The 13,042-nt window shown below is 45.2% G+C and overlaps 2 protein-coding genes and 1 pseudogene across 2 annotated transcripts; 1 reads left to right on the top strand and 2 right to left on the bottom strand.

The window, feature by feature from the left end:
* Positions 1-1,601: 1,601 nt before the first annotated feature.
* Positions 1,602-2,479, bottom strand: LOC138942177 (uncharacterized). Its single transcript, XM_070312224.1, has 2 exons — positions 2,318-2,479; positions 1,602-2,228 (listed from the first exon to the last, which is right to left on the bottom strand). The coding sequence occupies exons 1-2, from the start codon at positions 2,477-2,479 to the stop codon at positions 1,602-1,604; spliced, it is 789 nt and encodes a 262-aa protein (XP_070168325.1).
* Positions 2,480-5,691: 3,212 nt separating this feature from the next.
* On the top strand, positions 5,692-6,791 carry LOC138942176 (uncharacterized; annotated as a pseudogene).
* A 2,116-nt stretch (positions 6,792-8,907) lies between these two features.
* LOC138942174 (uncharacterized) lies at positions 8,908-12,655 on the bottom strand. The gene is made up of 4 exons (XM_070312223.1): positions 11,556-12,655; positions 11,164-11,484; positions 9,437-10,567; positions 8,908-9,319 (listed from the first exon to the last, which is right to left on the bottom strand). Exons 1-4 carry the CDS (start codon positions 12,653-12,655, stop codon positions 8,908-8,910), a joined length of 2,964 nt encoding a protein of 987 aa, XP_070168324.1.
* Between the last annotated feature and the right edge of the window lie 387 nt (positions 12,656-13,042).

Raw genomic sequence — 13,042 nt, 5'->3', positions numbered from 1 at the left:
TCGAGTTCGAATAAGAAAAATATAGTTGACGATTTCATGTACAAGCAAGAATCGCGCAACGTAAGTTTGACAACACTCGCATCACTTATTTTAACAATCTCAATTGTTAAATCGTTAATCCATATCGGTGCATGATTAGGCGTCTGTACAAGTTGTTCAACGTCCGCGCGTTTCAGCATTAGCGATTTCCATGTATCGATAGACAAAACGATTCGGTTGCCTCGGTTATCGCCCAGATGCAGTTCCACGTAAGATGTTATTCCAACGCTGATTCCGATATCCAAGTATTTGTAAGCAGTGCGCGTCAAAGCAAGTCTGCGTACCAAAATACGTGGTTTATCGCATCTGAAAAATACAAAAATATGAAATAGCATGGAAAAAACATATATGAAAAATATATAAAAAATATATAAAACATTTGTGATACTTACAAATCAAGTGGTTTCTTGTACGGCTTAACTTCATCTAGTGGTTTCTTGCACGGTTTAATTTCGTCTCGTGGAACGTAGTAATTCGCGCGTTTGCAACCGTTGCTGGTGCTTCCTTCAGCGGAGTACATTTTGTCTCTCGGTTATGAGAAGTGAACCGTTGGTACTAGCGGTTGATGCGACACTGATCGTATAAAAATTAATCGAATATACGTGACGCTTATGTTTCAAAAGTATGATGTGGTGGGAGATCAATGCTCTGAAAATTTAGGAGAAGGGGAAACGGTTAACGTATGATGCGATGGGATATTATTGCTTTGAAAGTTTAGGAGAAGGGGAAACGATTAACGTATGATGCGATGGGATATTATTGCTTTGAAAATTTAGGAGAAGGGGAAACGGTCAACGTATGATGCGATGGGAGATTATTGTTCTGAAAATTTAGGAGAAGGGGAAACAACCAACGTTAAAAAGAATTCTTAGAAACGACTCGCGAGGAAAGGAGTGGAGAGAATAAGAAATAAAAAAAAACATTAAATACGTTTACACATTTTATTTATAAAAATATTACAATTTTTTTTGGTATTGCGACCACCAGTTAAATATTTTTAATACATTCTGTAATGCGCAATTCTTAACATGTTTTCCGCATCGTATAGTATTAGTAACATCTAGATTATTTAAAGATTCAATATCTTCGTAATCAGCATCCAAAGTCTCGATGATTAAATTTTCTCTCGCAAGATTCTCAAGCAAATCCACCAGCCATTCCCGTTTCTGGCATCCCTTAACGTACACGAGAGTCGATGTCTCGTCATCCTCTTCTGTTCCAAGCACGGCTGATGTAATCAAACGTTTAGCCATGCTGTACGGCACGTTTCCGTCTTCCCATCGTAATCCATGGTGATTCGCGATCAGCCAGGAAGCGCAGGATTTGTCGGATTTCGTGAGGAGATTCCATGGTAGGGGGTATGTAAAAATGTAATGCGTCAGAACGGTCCCCTTTTTCAGCACCGCCACCTCCTTTACGACAAATTTCATCCCGACGAAGAATCCTTGTAGGTCCACGAACGTTGGTACAGACATAACGTTTTTCTTTTTTATATCGACACGTCGAGAACAAGACTGCGATTGATCCTGATGTATTATAGATTTTATATCGTCTCATTTCCCTTAGGTAATTTTGCGCACAACATTGGTCAACGGGTTGTACTGAATCACGCGGTCGTGTATGATGAGGCAGTACGCTGTGGTATTCGGCGGCACGTTCTCCTTACACTCGAATTCCAATCTCACATCCACGGTTGCGCTTTTGACCGATTCGTTTTGTCGAGAGCAATCGATGATCACGAATGGACCGTTACGTAAAAATTGCGTGACGGTGAGACTCGGCTCGAGATACTCGTATCCGTAATACTTTTTGCAGAAACGTTGATATGTGTCGTACAAAATCGACCATCTGTTTTTATCGAAATCCAGATTCATATCGTCGTACGGATAACATTCCGAGTTCAGATAGAGTTTCACGTTGGTCAATTTGCAGTCGTCGAATCGACTCGTATCCTCGGACATGACGTTCTTCCGACCTGTCTGCAGAACGAAAACAACGTATCGCGGCTTCTCCAGCTGAGTCGCGGTCTTAATGGGCCACGAATGTTTGGTTGTACGCTGCAATAGCGGAAATTCGTACAGATCCCACGAGCGAAAACCCATACTGAGGTATTGTCCGCTTTCCAAGGCGCGCAGCATCGATAACTTGTTAATCTTGTTCAATACGACGTGCGGCATTCGCCATTGTATCTTGAATATGTCGACACCAAATTTCCAATCAGGCAATTGTTGTCGTTGCGCGATCGTATTAAGATCAATTCGTGACGAGCGTTAATCACCACGCGCCTGTAATCCTCGCAAAATCCCAATAACATGTAGAGCGGTACGCAAAAATTAAAGTATCCATTCGTGTTAGTAGGCGAATCCCAGCCGGCGTTTCTCATAATCACGGTTCTATCGTCAAAGACCGGCTCGCCTTCGATGTTAAGGATATCGGTCATGTTTTCTCAGATATTTCGCACCGCGAATCCCAAAGATTGCAAAAATTCAACGTTTGACGCGTTGAGTTTCTTTTTCTTGGCGCAACCGGATAATCGAATATTAGCAAATGTTGACGTTGTTGTCGTTGTTGTCGCGTTATCTCTCGCGTCTTTCGCTCCGCTCAACACGAGCATCTCATGTATCGCGCGCTAATTTTGTCGCCGTCGTACGTGCAATCTGATGGTGATCTCTTCTCCTCGAAAATCGAGCAATCGTCCGGCTTGATCCGCAACGCGTATCGTTAGATCCGTAATGCTCCGCGCGATGATCGGCAGGTAAATGATCTGCGCCGGCGTTTCCGATATCTTATATCCTGGCGGCACACTCGGTGAAAATTCATGTATCGTATGAACGCGTTTGCCATTGCTGTACGCACCAGCGGTCACGTTACACTCTACGCGGATAATATTTACGTTGATGATATTAATCGGTATGTCCGATTGGTGCCATTGTCCCGGCTGCAATATACGCTTCGACGAGAATTCCAGCAGCGATCCAATGTTGTTGGGTTTGTTAAAGTTTACTCTGAAAGCGCACTTGATCTCGCTATTCATCGTATTGTAATTAGCACGGAGCACTATCGGGTATTCTACAACCTCGTCTTCGTCACCGTTCGCTCGAACGGTCTCCTCTCGCGATATCCCCGTGATATCACCGCGTTTGTCGACACGATTGCCGGAGCGAACTACGCGTCGCGGGCGTTTCCGTGAAATTGCACGTTTCAAAAACTCGTGTATTGCGTGTATCTCGTACGATCCCTCGGGAATCGTAATTTCCGTGTCATCCTCATCGAAATAAAATTTATTATTCGAGGAATTCACGTTCGATATCGTATGATAAGTCTCAAAATTTGTTAGACCGAGCTCGTAATCACCGTCGCTCAAATCTATGGCTGGATGGTAGTGTGCCGCGAGGACGCTACTCTTCCCGGTCAGCGTGGATGTCATAGACATGTCGGCAAAACTGTTTAACGAATACTGAATCTTAACGGCGCATTGTCAGGCTTTAAGTTCACACCGATTGTCGTCGACCGTTCGGAGAAACCGCAGACACAATTGTCCGCAGATACTTTGATCGTAAGATTGAAAGGAGGCGCGATTGTACTCGATCTTCGTCACATTCCATCCGAAATATCGCACCAATTCATTCGGAGGTCGAAGATTACCAAAACCGTCGAAATATATAGCGCGATTTCCCCTCTTTGCGTACGCTACCCAATGAGTACCCGGTCCTTTGGTGTTATCCAAATTCACGATACCGCTTTCGTTTCGATATATACCACCGATCGGTAACGAATCACGCATGAAAACCCCTCTAAAGTATGGTATACGCATACGTTTCGCCAATTGTTCTAATTGTATGTTCGTTGTCACACCCATAGGCATTTTTAGCGTCTTTTTGACGTTTTTTTTTTCTTCGTTGCCACTCCTTGTCCACGTTTGTATGGGCCGAGATATAGTCCCTGTCCGTATTTATACGGAGCGAGATAAAGCCCGCGACCTTCCATCGCGCGATCGTGGCGTTGCAGCTCCTCCAGCTGACGGCGCGCGGCTTTGCTGTCGTTCACCGCCTTGGCCACGCCAGCCGCTCCACCGATCAAGGATCCGAGCGCACCCAACATCGGTAGAATCGGCAATACACCGCCTCGTTTCGCTGTCGGAAGTATCCGCTTTTTCGTCGACCTTTTCCGCATAGTCCTCATCTTCGTCTTTATCTTCGTTTTCATACCCATGCCGATTTTTGTCTTGGCTTTCATCGCTGCCCAAACAGCTATAGCTGCGGCTCTCTCACCGAGAGTCGAATCTTTCGCGACGATGCGAGTTCGCGCTTTCTCGGCGAGTATCCTGTCAGCCGCGTGTCTCTCGGTGAAATCGGTGTTCCGGGAATACGCTCTATCGTACTCGCGACAGGCCGCGTCCAATGGATTTATACCCCGATCACCTCTCGCCAATCGTTTTTCCAAATGAGTGCCCGGACCGCAAAACTGATAGCCAGGGATATGTAACTCGAAAGGAAGGGCGTTTATCGCACGATTTAATAGGCCTGTACCTATTTTCGTTGACATTCGCCGCAATCTTTTATCAACGGTGCTGGACCGTCGATGTGCATTCGCTGCCACGGTTGATTGTAATGTTCGTAACAGCGTCGATATTGTTGAACCTCTAAATCCGCTTTTATATGTTCCGGAAGCTTGTCCTACAAGTATCGGACGTGATCGCCGCACATTCGCAGCAGAACAACTTTCGGCACAAATTGCAACTGTTCGGCGCTCAAATCGCAAATATCGGAAGGTCTCGACAGTAGGACGAACATTTTCGTTACTGAGCGATTCGCGGTTCCGCGCACCTATAAATAGGCGTTCGATCCAGCGTTCCTCAGTCGATAGTGTGAAAATGAGATTCGTGCGACAACCTTTGGCGATACGCGTGACGAATTGCGACGACAGATTACGATCGATGGGGGACAACGCGGAGATGCGCAAGCATGGTACGATGCTACCGACTACTATACGCGCGATCGTTTGCGGTCCCTCGAATTGTGGTAAAACCAACGTTCTGATAAGCCTGCTGGAAAGTCCGCACGGTGTACGTTTCGAAAACGTGTACGTGTACTCAAAGTCGTTGCAACAACCAAAATATCGATATCTGGAGAATTTGCTGACATCGATCGACGAAATCGGCTACTTCACGTTCTCCAACAACAGTGACGTCATTCCGTCGAGCGAGGCGCGTCCAAACTCGATCTTTGTGTTCGATGACGTGGCATGTGATAAGCAAGATGCTGTGAGAGAGTACTTCTCAATGGGCCGGCACTCGAGCGTCGACTGCTTTTATCTCTGTCAGACGTACGCGAGAATACCTAAACATCTGATACGCGACAACGCGAACCTGCTGATCCTGTTCAAACAGGATGGTACCAACCTGAAACACGTGTACAACGATCACGTGAATACCGACATGCCGTACGATGAATTTTGCGCGTTGTGTCGCGATTGTTGGCAATGCAAGTATGGATTCGTAGTGATAGATAAGGACAGCTCGCTCAACGATGGGCGATACAGAAAAGGATTTAACGTGTTCGCAATACCGCAAAACGATTAGTCGTTGCCGATACTTCGTCGGAGGTGAAATGTAAGAGAGAGAGAGATTGACATTTTTTTTGCTTTTCCGCGATGGCTGCGATTGATAAGAGCGAGGATATTCGCGAGGGCAATTGTGAAAACGAGCGAATCGATTCGCAAGAAACATCGCGCTTTGAAGACCGGTAAGATCGATGAGGATATCGTGTTGGACAGGCGCTTTAGACCTCTCATCGAGCCGCTACAAAAGATTGTCGACACTCTAGCTCGATCGCGGTGAAGAACGAGCCGGGGAGTAACACCGACGCGGGGATCGAAGCGTTTCCATCCCGAAGCGCGAGAAAGATGATGCGACACCGCAAAAAAGAAAACGATCCAACTTCAGGTCAGATCGCTCACCAACACCGCATAAATCGAAACGGTCGGACCCTCTACTGGATGTACCGCCGATAACCTCTACACCATCAGCGTCAATGAGAACCGTACAACCTACGATGTCCGAATTACTCGCGAACGAGGATGTTTTCGAAACCACTGACGACTCGCTCGTGACATCCGTCCGAAATCAGTTACAAACACTGGAAGGCTGAGAAACGTTGCGAGATCAGTTAGGTCCGCTGGGTCGGAGGTACGTCTGGCCTGTTCTGAGCGGTGATCGAGAGAGCGGTATTGACACCGTGTACGGTGTTTATTTCGACAACGATGGAATGATGTTCGGTAATAAACGTTTTGACGTGGACAACGCGGATAACATAATTATCGATGGCGTACGATACGTCGGCACACTTGGTCTTTACGAGTTGATCTTCAAAAAAGTCCCCGATGACGTCATCTATACGGAGGATGACAAGCAAACGTACAAGAGTATGCTGTTGACGACGAACGCGCATAAACGCAATCACGATGCGCAGGGTCGATTAATGGGCAACAGGGGATACAAGTACAAAGAAATAATCGCAAAGCTGATACCGATCGAATCCAAAAAAACAAAATCTGGAAAGGGATTATTCGCGCTTCGCGCGATGACGCTAACCGACAACAAGATCGACTACGTGCACTGGGACGATCCCAACGAGCTGGTGGATCGTTTACGATTGCTCGACGCTTCGCACCAAGCGGGCCACAACGGCCACGACAACGAGATCCTATCGATCATCGAGAAACTTCGCGAAGCCGATATTATTATAAATTAAGCGGTATCTCGGCAAAACTAATCAATCGATCGACCGACGTCTCTCGCATCGATGATGCGCATCAACAAATTTGGAATGTCCGAGCAGAGCAAAGACGCGACGAATGCCATTTCGTATCGTCGATGGAACGGATTAATGAGAAATTTCGTGCGCGATAACGCTCTGTATCGCGCCGTTACGGACTTTGACGAGGTCGCGCAAGATTCGTCGTGTAGCGCAACCTGTGGCTGATACCGACGCCATCAACAAACTGTACGTGGATCAATGCGTTAAAACGTTGAGAAATCATCTGAAAGAGTTAGACGAGAAGCTTGCAGCGTTAGAGAAAGACGTGCGAGCGTTACAGATTGTGGTAAACGAGCTTCGGCGTGCGAATATCGCTAGATTAGAAACGTCAACGAACGACAACGAAACGACGACGAAACGTTAACGAAACGTCAACAAACACTAACGAAACGTCAACGAACGACAACAAAACGACGACAAAACGTCAACGAAACGTCAACGAACGTCAACGAACGACAACGAAACGTCAACGAACGACAATGGACGACAAAAAACGGTTCACGGACAGCTACGGACGGTTCACGAACGGCTACGAACGGTTGAAGGACGGTCGAACGGTTCAGGAACGGTTGTCGGACGGTTATCTAAAGGCTCAGGAACGGTTCAGGAACGGCTGCGAACGAATTAGGAACGGCTACCGAACGGGTCAGGAACGGCTACGAACGGCTATCGAACGGCGACGAATGACGGATGACAAAGAACCACTATTGAAAGACGATGACCGGAAATAAGATATAAATTATAATGTAATTTCTTTACACGTATTATTACGCGCCGACTAGCCGCACCGCTAAAAACATGACATCGTTAAAATCCAACGGACGTAAAAATATCGAGAAGCTACGACTCGTCGAGGAACTGCATGCTTCGGCGAGAAGAAATTTTCCCCGAAGATGCGTCGTAGTGCGGGGTTACGATGACCTGTGGCAAGCCGACATCGTCGAGATGCGTCCGTACTCTCGCGTTTCAACAGAGGGTACCACTACATACTCACTGTCATTGATGTGTTGAGCAAGTACGCGTGGGCCGTACCGCTCAAGAATAAAGGTGGAAGCGAGACGGCTGACGCTATCGCAGAGATAATTCGAAATAGCGAGAGGCGCCCGAAAAATATGCAAACCGATATGGGGAAGGAATTTTACAACGCCAACGTGCAACGTCTCGTGAAGAAACACGACATCAATCATTATTCCACGTATTCGGTGTTGAAGGCATCGGTCGTCGAACGATTCAATCGTACGTTAAAGAACGATATGTGGAAGATGTTTACGCTCAACGGAACTTACAAGTGGGCCGACGCGTTGCCGCGACTCGTATCGGATTACAACGCGCGCAAGCATCGAACGATCGGTATGCGATCCGCCGACGTTACCCCCGCGATCGCCGAAAGACTCTTGGATACTGTGTACAGCGCGATAAAGATCGCGGGTCCGGCAAAGTTCAAAGTAGGTGACCCGGTACGCGTTAGCAAGTACAAGACGATCTTCGAGAAGGGTTACACGCCAAACTGGACCACCGAAGTGTTTAAGATCGTTAAAGTGCAACGTACTAATCCCGTAACCTATCTACTCGAGGACTATCGCAAAAAATCTGTCGCTGGAGCGTTCTACGAGTACGAATTGCGTCGCGCGACTTATCCGGACGTGTATCTCGTGGAGAAAGTACTGCGCAGGAGAGGTGACGAGGTTTACGTCAAATGGTTGGGATTCGATGGATCGCACAACTCTTGGATACACAAGGACAATGTGGTTTAATTCGTACAAACTGTATTTTATTTTTAACATATAAAGAATATGAAATACATATAAAGTATCTGAAATATAAAAAATATATGTAAGATGTATACAGCATATAAAATATGAAATATAAAAAAGAAAAAAGAAAGATAGGAATATATATATTTCTTTTGTATTCCTTATACATACATACATACATATATACATTACATACATACATACATACATACATATATACATTACATACATACATACATATACATACATTACATACATACATACATATACATTACATTACATTACATTACATTACATTATAAGGGTATCCGGTAATGTCCCCACGGTAGGGTGTCGGTCGAATCAGGTACGATATATCGCTTGTCGTTGTACGGATTTAGAGCGATTTTTGTCTCGCTGATTGTGTACACTTCGTGCAATTTTGATCTTATGCAGGATTGTTGTCGAGTCATTTCAATGTCATCGCGCAGACGACACCGCGTGTAATCGTCGAACGTTATCGTTCTCGCTACGACGTTACGCTTGACACCTTTAACCTTTTTTGTATCCTTTTTACTATTTATTCGCAACGCGTACATTTTTGCTCTAAGCCCGACAAATTCAGTCATGATCGCACCGTTATTCTCGTCCTTCATCAAACCCGGCACTTTCTTGTTCTCGAGCGGTATACCGTACGCGTTGTTAGCCGGATAATCGCTCGTGTCGAATCTAGCGATATCGCGTTTCATATTCTCGTACACATCCTCGCACTCGATGTGATAAATCAAACTGTCTGTATCGGTGTACATTATTTTACAATTTTTGCGATATAACGGTAACATGTACTCGTGGTGAAATTCGTATAAACACACTTTCGATATATCGAGTATACACATACCGACATAGATCGGTTTATTGAATTTCACCTCGAGGTTGCGCAGTTCAACGGCGACCAAATTTTCCGAAAAGACGCTTCTGCTATGAAAATTTGGTTTCGCGATCATCGCCTCCGCGCCGTATCGCCCATCCCACTTCGTTAATAATTTTACATCGACGTGATTGCGCACGTTTTCCATAGTTTTTCCGAATACCGCGTTGTTCATTAACTTGTATAAATTTTTCTCGAAATCGTTTGTCGCGCGCGTTCTAAACCGGGTGTTGAGTTCGATGTAATCGCGGAGCCATGCGGATTGAGCGAATTGCAATACGCGATGTATCTTTGCGATGCGAAGGCCGTGACGCGTGCATTGCTGCAGATTGTTATAGTGTATGACGTAACGCTTCTTATCGTATAAAGTTGCGAGGAGCTTATTCTGCCGCTTGCCGGGCGGCTTATCGCGCGTTGGACAGAACGGTAGATCAGCGTGCGCGTCGTGAAAATGTTGCTGATACTCCAGATCGACCTCGAGAATATAACCTGTGGTTGAATCCGAAGCGATCGCGCTAACGTCAAAGTCAGAGATGTCGTCGACCCATCGAAAATCGGCATAGGGCAACGGTTGACATATTGCCCAACCGTACAAATTGTTTACATCGAAATACATCATGTACGACGATGGTTTCGATGGGTCGTAAGACGGCATGTACTTGTTATTGGCTCGCGCGTATCTGCCGGAACATTGGCTCAGGCCATCGCGTATTCCCCGTTCGATAAACATAACCATATCGATATCAGTAAGTAATTCGAACGTAATATTCGTATGTTTTAGCATCGCATCCCACGTGTATCCGGGAAGAGTATAATAATACGCGGGGTCGAGCCCGTAACTCTCGATACATTTGTTGCGAAAATTTTCAAAAACGTCGGCCAATAACAAGACATCCGTTTTTAAATACAGATCGCTGTATTCGCCTAGCGTTCGAACGGAGAACCGCTTCCAAACGTTTTCGGCATGCGCGTAGTCGCTCTCGGATACGGTGTCACCGGTCAAGGAACTATAAAATGATTCGCGCGGTGGTAAACACGTATCGTGCAACCTATCGACACAGTCAATGTATTCGTATGGAAAGACACCTTTTCGCGTCAATAAATTGAACTCTTCGATCGATAAATTTTGAAATTTCGATTTTAAAATTTGAAGTTTATCGTTATTTAGAAACGATGTTAATTTTTCGAGACTAGTACTGAGAAATTTGTACGAATCGATGAACCGTAACTTTATATCGCTTCGCCAATTGATTTTTCGGCGGTATCTTTAACGTGTTTCGTGAATGAAATATACTTTTCTTTCGTTATCGGTAGTACGTTAATCGAGCCTTCGAACGCGGTAGCTATATCCTCGATGATAAAATGTGAATCGTAACCGGATAAATTGTGAAATACTATGGGAATGCAAAAAGAGTCTTTATAATTTAAATTGCAGTTTGAATGCGCGGGACCTCGATACCGCCCGGTAAGATGGCAATGATCGCGTACACGCGTGTCGTCTTGCGCGAACGGTTTTTCGCAAATATGACAGTGTGTCGCGCTGTGAAACTTTTCCCGCTCATCTCGCGTTAAATTTATCATGGGGACATTCGTGGTTAAAATAATCTTTACGCGTTGCGCTAAATTTTTTAATTTTTCCACGAACCACGAAACGCAATCGGTACTACGGTGAGAATGATACGCGGATAACGATTCGTCGTACGAACAATGTACATAATAAGCTACGCTAAATACTTGATGATGCTGAAACGTGTACGTAGACGCCATCGGATCACCGTCGGTCTTCCTCAGCACGCACTCCAAGTCGGCGTATACGACGAATGGAAGTCGCTCCTTTCTGTTGTAGTTGCTGAACGCGAGCCAGTTGTCTTTATCGCTCGGTAACCGGATAGCGCACTCGTTCATTTCTCGGCAATCTACAATGTGCAACTGCAACTTATCGTCCGATCTAAAATAGTGTAAACATCTGTAAAAAAAGAAATAATTAATTTTTCTTTCGTATATTTTATATATTGCATTTTTATTAAATATACGTACCGATCGCAGATATATTGTCTGCGTTTGCTACAACTCAATTGTGAGCTCACGAGGCGAGATAAATTCTTGATCCACGCAAAATGTCCAACGTCTTGCGAATCTTGCATGTACAGCAAGTTGACGTGTCTGTCCTTCTTTTGTTCGCTCAGACGTATCGGGACAATGTTGTTTTCTTTCTCGATGCAGTATACATTTATCGAAATGTTGTTGTGAAGTTCAAATTTTTTAATTTGACTCGATGTCATCGGAAACTCAATGTCTTGGAGATTTAACACTGTCGTATAATGTGGATACAAAGATTCCCGATAAACATGATCTTCGGCTGGATGTAGAGCGGCGACCACCGCCCACGCGAAACACGCATTGTCTTTGGATTGTACGTTTATTACCGCTCTCTTCATTGTTATTTCTCGCGGTAATTTAATATGACACCCCGCGCGCATTGGATTATATTTATTTATATTTACAGTTAAATCGAGAATTCGCGACAACGCCCACCCGCTATCGCGTTCTTGAAATTCTTCGAGCGAGGCAAGCGTGGGCTCGACGACGCGTCGCTCGTACCACTCGTGTAAATCGGACGTACGAAAGAGTTCATAGTTTCTGGTATTTACACTTTTATTTGCGCTCTTATCACCCGACACGAATTCACCGTTGAACACAGTGTTCACTTTCACGTTATTATGTCTTTCCATAACTTTTTGCACGTGTTCGAGCACGATGTCTTTGGCGTCTTCGAGAAATTGTCGCGGTTCGATATAATCTGCGTTAATCACCGCACCGGTCAGTATACGGTTTTCGAACGCGGTATCGATCTCTCGCCAAACGAGTCTTTCCGCGGTATTGTCACCACTGTAATCACCACCGCTGTGTATAAACCGTCTCTCTAAGCGAGTCCTCGCACCCTCGAGTCGCGCGATTCTAGCCACCAAAGATTGTCGAACTCCGATCGAGAGTCGCGGACGCTTGACACGACTGTGTTCTTCGAGCTGTTTGATAAATTCCTCGCATCGCTGCGCCCACGCGAAATACTCGCCCAAGGTAGCGACTCGACGCGACAGCTCCAACAGGTCGCGTTCGGTTTGCTCGGAGTTTTCCATGTTTTTATTATTATTATTTTTCACACTTTTTATGCCAATGTTTTTTTTTACTGTGTGCAAATTGGGTACATATTGCACGGAAAGATCTGATACATCGGAAGTCTGCAATTGGAGCAGGACCGGCCACTTATCACGTCGTATATCTCAATCACAAAAATTTACAAGTACCCGCTGGTACCTCTTTCAGTCGATATACGGACCGTAAGCTTTCAAATCGCATACTGAGTTTTTGACACCCTTCGTTCTTCATTATATATTTTTAATCTATCGCGTTGTGGTATCGCGAAACGTATTCCGACAAGCGATACGATAAACGGCTCTTCCTGGAAAAAAGATGAAGAGAGCACCGCGATGGTTCTATCTTGTTTATATTATTTATAAATTCTC

The sequence above is a fragment of the Polyergus mexicanus genome, unplaced genomic scaffold (genome assembly GCF_030449975.1).
Source record: "Polyergus mexicanus isolate NDT 795.1 unplaced genomic scaffold, iyPolMexi1.0 SCAF_21, whole genome shotgun sequence".
NCBI classification, from domain to species: domain Eukaryota; kingdom Metazoa; phylum Arthropoda; class Insecta; order Hymenoptera; family Formicidae; genus Polyergus; species Polyergus mexicanus.
This window is presented reverse-complemented; position numbering and strand designations above follow the sequence as displayed.

Coding starts and splice junctions, on each gene's coding strand:
- LOC138942177 (XM_070312224.1), bottom strand. CDS start 2,479: ATGACCGATATCCTTAACATCGAAGGCGAGCCGGTCTTTGACGATAGA. Junction 2,229..2,317: donor GCGAGGATTACAGGCGCGTG/GTGATTAACGCT, acceptor GACATATTCAAG/ATACAATGGCGAATGCCGCA.
- LOC138942174 (XM_070312223.1), bottom strand. CDS start 12,655: ATGGAAAACTCCGAGCAAACCGAACGCGACCTGTTGGAGCTGTCGCGT. Junction 10,568..11,163: donor AGTACCGATTGCGTTTCGTG/GTTCGTGGAAAA, acceptor CTGTGTCGATAG/GTTGCACGATACGTGTTTAC. Junction 9,320..9,436: donor TTATACGAATTTCACCACGA/GTACATGTTACC, acceptor CGATATCGCTAG/ATTCGACACGAGCGATTATC.